At 53.6% G+C, this 7297-nt stretch overlaps 1 protein-coding gene across 1 annotated transcript; it reads left to right on the forward strand.

Moving 5' to 3' along the window:
• Positions 1-812: 812 nt before the first annotated feature.
• On the forward strand, positions 813-5967 carry DLK2 (delta-like 2 homolog (Drosophila)). The gene is made up of 5 exons (XM_009864595.1): positions 813-885; positions 2457-2520; positions 3727-3857; positions 4521-4665; positions 5190-5967. Exons 1-5 carry the CDS (start codon positions 813-815, stop codon positions 5965-5967), a joined length of 1191 nt encoding a protein of 396 aa, XP_009862897.1.
• Positions 5968-7297: the final 1330 nt, after the last annotated feature.

Consider the following 7297-nt stretch of genomic DNA (forward strand, 5'->3'; position numbering starts at 1 on the left):
TAGTAATATATTTATGATATCACCCTCAAATTTCCTGCCCTTAACAACCCCAGAAGGCTGGGAGGGAATGAAGCGTTTTTGGAAAGTATTTAATGTTACTTAAAGAGAGCAGGAGGCAGTTGGAAAATAGATGAGTGCAGGAACCCTGGGCTGACAGGGCTCTCTGCAGGACGGCGGAGGAAAAGGACTGCACCTAGAAAGAGGTGTGCATTTCCCTATCCTACCTGGGCCTACAGCTTCACTCCCTTGCTTAGAAAATGAAACAGGGCTGCTATTTACTGCCTGCTCATCTGCAGTGCTTGACTCCTTGCTCTCTTGAAGGGCTTGAAAAGCAGCCTGGACACTGTGAGAAGATTCAGCCCATCTATGCGCAATGTGTACAAGAGGAACCTTGCTTAACATGAAGCTGAAGCACCCCAGACCTGGGGAGACAAGATGAAGCTAGGCTGGTATTTCTGGAGGCTTCTTCTCCCTTGACAGCAGCTAGAAGGGGCAGGTGGTCCAAGATGTGGTGTTAACAGCCTGAGCTGTTACATGCTCAGGATTGAGTGTGCACACTCAGTTCTCCTCTATGCATATTTTAAAAGGCTTTTTGATTCTTAGTGCTCCATCATTGCCTTAGAGGAAGGAGTCTGAAAGGACAGAAAGGAGTGTGGTGACAAGTCTGTACAAAACCGGGTGTTTCAACTCAAAATTCACAGGCAGCAGAGAGGAAGGAGTGCGTGAAGTGAGGCTATGTTATGACCCAAAGGATTTTTCTGAGCTTGTTCTTTCTCTCTATAGGTGTTCATCTCGGTGGGGCCACACTGACCATGCTCAGGAGCTTCTGTCTCCAGCTCATGTCCTTGGTTTGGATCCTCTTGGCCCATCACCAGCTTGTGCAAGGTAGACATGGGTCTTTCTTGTTTATGTCTATCTTTCCAAACTATCTCCTCGGTTTTTGATGCAAAGTACAGCTGGCCTGACTTGGAAGACCAGAAAATGCTTCTCAGTCATCCAGCACTGGGGGGTGAGTGGTGGCAACTGTAGGGACCCTCACTGTCTTGCCCCCAAGGAGTGGCAGTGTCTGAGCAGACCAGCAGTGAGACATCCCACTGCTCCATCTCTCTCAGTTAGGGTGAATGGGTCACTGAACCAATGAGCCTGTTCAGAGAGGCAGGGCAAGGGGAAAGGAACATCCCCAAACTGGACAGCTGATCCTGGATCCCATGAGACAAAATCCCTTTGCAGAGGCTAGTTTGCTCTTCCCCTACTCTGGATAAGCAATGAATTCCCAAAGCCATCTGCCAAGAGAGATGGTTACAAGTAGGAAGGGTGACAATACCCAGGCTTGGGCTGAGCAGTCCCAGGAAGCTCCACAGTGGCTTGTTTTGGGAGGCTCTTATCCTGAGCAGGGGGACCTTCTGCCTTACTGCAGCAAAAATGTATGCGTGGAGGATTTCTTCCCCTACTCGCTGCCTAGGCCGCTCATCACACAGCTTGGGGAAAGCCTGAGTGCACCATCTTGGCCTGTGGGCTTTAACATGCCCTGGTCTGGGATGGAGGGGCTTAGTCAGGTAAGGGTGTTGATCTAGGTTTGACCTGGGATCACACTGGGCTCCTGGAGGAACCTCCTGTCTTGTGACATTTGCTTTAGCTCTACTGCCCATGCAGCTGGAGTGAGCCAGCTCCCTGTGGGGCTAAGATCTAAGTGATGGAGAAGAGGGCAAGGTGGAGATGAAAAGGAACACCTAGCTGGAGAAAGCAGGCCAGCGCCAAGCAGACGATGAGAAGTGGCACGGTGAGGCCATGGCTCAATTACAGCTTCTGTGGCCTTTAAATAAATAAACAGAACTGGATACCTGGTGTCATGCAATGCCCAGTCCTGCTTCCCTGGAGGGGGAAGCTGGCAGCTGGGTCTAGGCAGAAGACAGGAGCCCCAAACAGACCTCTCTATGCCTATAGTTGTCCCTGGGGATGGAGACATCCTGGGAGATAGAGGAGCCATTCTTTCAATTTCTGTTCTTGGTCCTTTTCTGCCACTTATAGTACCTGGCCCTGAGCTTTCCCACCATACTTGCTGCATGACCATGGGATCCAGGTCTCGGATGGGTCAGGCCCCATGACACAGGTTGCCTTAATGCACAGGCAGCCCCAGCTCTTTCCCAGAAGTGCCTGAAGTCTAAGGGAGGCAGCAGAAAGAGAGTGGGGAAGATGATCAGAGACCAGGTGCTTTTGAAGGAGGGTCCCATTTCTCAATAAAGGCAGAGTTATTACTGCTTGGGGGACTGTGAAATCCTTATCTCTCATGCAGCATCCAGCCATTGAAGGGAAGGTTCCACCACCTTACAGTTCTGGGGAAGGGCAGGCTAAGCATTTAGGAAGGAAAAAACCTGTGAGCCAGCAGGGCCATGTGCAGATTTGGAGTGATCTATAGTCTCTGCTTAACCCAAATCCACCCATCTCCTGCCTTGTAGGTGATGACTGCAGTGAGCGCTGTAATCTCGCCCACGGCTGCTGTGACCAGGATGGGAAGTGCAGGTATGGCTTGTCCTTGGCTCTCTGCTCCGGCTGCCTCGACTGTAACTGCTTTCCCTCCCTTGATGCTGCAGGTCATTTAGTGGAGGCACACATGAGTTGTGAGGCCTCCAGAGCCTTTGCTGAACCCTTCAGCAGCGTGGCAGTACCCCATTGCAATCACTCCAAACTCAGGGACATTTGGGCGCTTTCCTGGCCTCCTCCCTGGCAATTTTTAGGTTGGCTATCTCCCTTCTAGAGAAGGAGAAGCACTGATGGTGCTTGCTGCCTTTGGGTGCTAGGTGTAAGGGCACCCACAGCTCTCTGTAATCTCATGGCTGTCCAGGTATGAGTGCACATGGTGTTGCCTCCATTCCTGTCAAAAAGCCTTCAATTAACTTTTTTTTTAAAAAACTATTTTCTTCATCTCTTTGGAACAACCTGCAGTGACAATAGCCAGTCCAGATGTGGCAGTTTTGACTATAGCTTTCATTGTGGCTGGTGCCACCTCCACTCAGCTCTCGTCTTCTTATCACTTGCATTCCCCCTTGGAGCTGACAAGTCTGAGGGAAGCCACTCGAGTGATGCAGCTTAGCTTTACTTAGTCATTGACACTGCCCCACTTTTCTGGGGCCAGAAGGCTCATTGCGTGCTGCAGGTTTTCCCATCATACTGCCCTAGTGAGCTGGCTGGTAAGTCTCTTCCATGTGCCAGCCATGGCAAGCAAAGTTTGCAGCTGGAGCATTTCAGGTGAAAAATGACAGACATTATAGTGCAAAGGGGCGCAGTGTCCCTTGGGGGCCTCTTATCCATTTCCCTCAGGGAGTTCAGGGTTAGGGATGGGGCTTTTCTTTGGCTGTCATACTGGCTGTGTGATGCAGGAGGTGCAGGAATTGCTGAGCTAATGCAGTGGTGTATACAGAGTGGTTGCCTGGAGGAGAGCAGTGGGACGTGGGCACTAAAAGTGAAGCTGCTGAGCTCTATTTCTGCCCCCTCAGCTTCTCTGGCTGCAGAGGATGAGTCTGCTCCCACTCTGTCCTCTTGCTTCCCTGGAAAGATGAGATGCCAGTACTGACTTCCTCTGGAGGAGGGAGCCAGCATGTTCATGGGGAGCTTTGGGAGGGTTTCCCAGCACCGACGTATCTGCAGGAACCCTGCAAAGCAAGCAGACAGCTTTTCCACAGTCCCTGCTTGGGTTTTATCACACTGCCATGCCCTGTCCTCCTGCAGGTGTGATCCAGGCTGGGAGGGCGAGTACTGCGAGGAGTGTGTGCGTATGCCGGGCTGCCTCCATGGGACATGCCACCAGCCTTGGCAGTGCATCTGTCACACTGGCTGGGCTGGCAAGTTCTGTGACAAAGGTGAGTTGTGGGCTGGACATCCCAGCCTCTGGTGCTGAGGGCAGAAGCCCAGCACACCCCGTGTGGACAGGTGAGCCTGCATAGCCAAAACCCACCTGCCTGACTCCACTTGGGCTGCCTGGGTGATGGGATGTTGCGTGGCTGCCACAGCTGGGACCCTCCCCTTCCTGCAGAAGAGGTCAGGTTGCTGGCACCTGCTCCCTGGCGGCACAGCAAGAGCTGCCACGACAGCAGCCAGCCTCAGGAAATGGAGCAGATGAACTCATTGCCTTTCCCACGCCCTGACTGGTCCTCCTGCTGGCACCTCCCCCTTCCCCCGGGGCTTCCTGCCTTTGGCAGGGGGCCAGTGGACTCCCCCCCTCTGGCCTTAGAGGCTTCTCTGTGCTATGGGGTCTGCGCTGGCTGGCCAGATGGCATGCACAGCATCTTCACGTCGTGCAGATTTGCAGGATGATTTACTTTCTCTGCCCCGCTAAGCCATGCATTTTGCAGACTGTAGCTGGGAGGCACCATGTAGACACTGTACTTGTATCACTGAAGGTATGCATTGGAGGGGAGGAGGAAGCAGCTCTTGCCATTTCTTCATCCCCTTTGGGCTATGTTCAAACCGAATTGACCACATAGCCCCTCTTTTCTCATACCTACCATTTTCTTTCTCTTCAGATATACACATCTGCGAACACCAGTCCCCATGCCAGAACGGGGCTCAGTGCATCTATGATCGTGACGGAGAATATTCCTGCCTGTGTCCAGAAGGCTTCCACGGGAAGGACTGTGAGATGAAGACGGGGCCATGTGAGAAGGCAGGGTGAGACACGGCAGCGAGGGCAGCCAGATTACAGGCAGCATTAGCTTTGGGTCACGCACTTCCGAGCGGCAGCCTAGCGTTGGATTTCTGTGTGCTAATGGAGTTAAGCCAGCACCATCATTGGCTTTGGTTTAGCTGTGTGGACCACACAGTCCAACCAGGGCAAGGTCTTTGTTGTGATCTGAACAGATTCCTGTCCTTCGCTACTATAAGTGTGATGAGCTGACACTCGTCATGCCTTTGGGGAGCATCAGGAGGGCACATTTCCCTTCAGGTGATTTGGCTGAAGACTATCCCTGGTGGTGGGCCTATGTGCAGCCACAGCCTTTGAGAAGGTCCCACAGCCTCTCACTCAGGGAGGCAGAAACTCATGCCTGGTCTTCTCCTTGAGATAGCTGCCCCCATGGAGAGAGCCAGTGCCAGACCCACGAGCCATGCGAGCAGCTGTGTGTGTTTCCCTTCCTGGGACGTGGGAAGCTGCTTACTGTCCAGGGCTGTGACCTGTCCTTGCTCTTTCCATGCAGGTCTCCATGCAAGAATGGAGGGCAGTGTCAAGATGAAAACGGCTTTGCCAGCAACTTCACCCGCCGGTGCCTTGCTGGCTTTGTGGGGCCTTTCTGCGAGAACGACGTGGATGACTGCCTGATGCGTCCCTGTGCCAACGGTGCCACCTGCCATGATGGGATCAACCGCTTCTCCTGCCAGTGCCAGGTGGGCTTCGAAGGACGGTTCTGCACCATCAACATTAATGACTGCGCCAGCCAGCCATGCAAAAATGGGGCAAAGTGCTATGACCGCATCAATGACTACGACTGTTTGTGTCCTGACCGTTTCACTGGAAAAACCTGCGAGATCTCCATCCCTGAGCCCACCTGGGCTCCCCCCTACTACCCAGCAAACCATGAGAATAGCGGGGGGGTGAAAAGCACCACCAGTGAGATGCCAGGAGTGACACAGCCAGAGCCTGTCAGGACCATGGTCACGGGACGGCGCATGGCCAACCACAGTGAGAAAGAGCCGGGGGGAGGGTTGTTGAAAATCTCTGTGAAGGAGGTGGTGACCCAAAGAGACTCAGGGCTGAGCGAAGCCCAGCTGGTGACAGTGCTGGTATTTGGGGTGCTGACGGCAGTGCTGGTTCTCATCACCGTCCTGCTAATGCTGAGGAACTGGCAGAGGAGCCGTCAGCGGTCAAACTGGTGCCAAAGCCCATCTCAAGCTGCAAGGAAGCTCCAAGACCAGGAGTGTCAGGTAGGTATGCTCAACACCATCCTGATCGAGCCCAGGAAGACGACAGAGCTGTGAGCTACGAGGACTCTGAGCTGGGCCCTGGCAGGTCGTCGTGCTGGCAAACCCCTCGAACTGCACCCTGGGGAGCTGTGCTGGCACAGGCTGGGCAGCAGGGAAGGGCTTCCAAGGCAGTGAACGTATCAACTAAACCCCTGGGCATCAAGCATCAGTGTGATGGCCCCGCGTGGGTCTGAGCTGTCTCCTGCCTGGCTGGCGCAGCTGGCACCCACGGGCATCTGAAAGCAAGGCTGTGTTGGGCTGGCCCTGCAGGGGAGCGGTCATATGCCACTTGCAGCAGCCCACACCGTGCAGTGCCAGTATTGTCTGGTGTGAGCAATCAGAAACAGGACAGGTAGTGCTGAAGAGGGCATAACCTTCTTGCAAGCCCAGATTCTGGCAGGCCCTTTGTAACTCCTCTCTGTGACTACTGGAAGGGGCTTGTCCTCATTTCCACTGGTGTTTCTGGGGCCTTTGGGATGGTCATCGCTGCACAGGCCTCTTTGCCCCAGTACTGGATGGGATGGCTCCTGGCTGTTTCTGGAGGCTAGAGAGCAAGCAAACACCTTGGATCACTGGTCTTGTGGCTCTGTGAGCCAGTTCAAAGAGACTCTGGAGATCATTTGGGGGTGTCCTTGTGCCCTTCTGCCCTGGGTGATGCCCCCTCCTCTTGCTGTCAGACCTGGAGTTACAAACAAGTTCTGTACTTACCTCCTGATGATCTCTCTTCTTCCCCTACTTACCAAGCCGTCCTTTCTGGTCTGGCCACAAATGACCAAGCTCCTTCCTCCCTCCAGCGTGCACTTCTGCCTCACCGTTTGCTGACGAGGAGGAGCATGGCCTTCTCCCATCTGGGGTACTCTGAGACTGAGCTGGTCCTTCTTATATGCCTTCACAGGTGAAACTGGATATGGACAAGGCTAGAGATGTGCTGTGGCTGGTTCAGGGGCAATACAAGATCCAGATCCTCCTTTCCTCTCCCAGTTATTCTGAGGCAGGACGTTGGCACTAACCTCAAATCAGCCACTGCAGTGTTTCTCGACACAAAAAAGGCTAAGCTCCCCACAGTGGATGTGAGGACGAGTTACCGAGCCTGGGATGACCAGAGGAAGTAGATATGCTATTGCCTTCTCCACCATTGCTAAAGCATGGCTAAGAGGCAGTAGATGGCCAGGTCACTTAGCCTAGGTACTAGGTCTGCTCCTGCCTGTGCTGGTCCAGTCTGCAGCAATCAGTGTCTCTCTGCCAAGGTTTTCTGCGCTTCCTCATGGGTACAGAATGCTAAACAGTGAGATAAAACACCCACAATCCAGAGCTGGGCTCGAGATGATGTGAAGAGAGCAGACAG

Source organism: Apaloderma vittatum, unplaced genomic scaffold (assembly GCF_000703405.1).
Source record: "Apaloderma vittatum isolate BGI_N311 unplaced genomic scaffold, ASM70340v1 scaffold19832, whole genome shotgun sequence".
In the NCBI taxonomy this organism is placed as follows: Eukaryota; Metazoa; Chordata; class Aves; order Trogoniformes; family Trogonidae; genus Apaloderma; species Apaloderma vittatum.

What these genes read in the sequence shown, in the direction of transcription:
- DLK2 (XM_009864595.1), top strand. Translation starts at nt 813, where the DNA reads ATGCTCAGGAGCTTCTGTCTCCAGCTCATGTCCTTGGTTTGGATCCTC. An exon ending in CCATCACCAGCTTGTGCAAG is followed by an intron (nt 886 to 2,456) that starts GTAGACATGGGT and finishes CCTGCCTTGTAG; the next exon opens with GTGATGACTGCAGTGAGCGC. An exon ending in GACCAGGATGGGAAGTGCAG is followed by an intron (nt 2,521 to 3,726) that starts GTATGGCTTGTC and finishes GTCCTCCTGCAG; the next exon opens with GTGTGATCCAGGCTGGGAGG.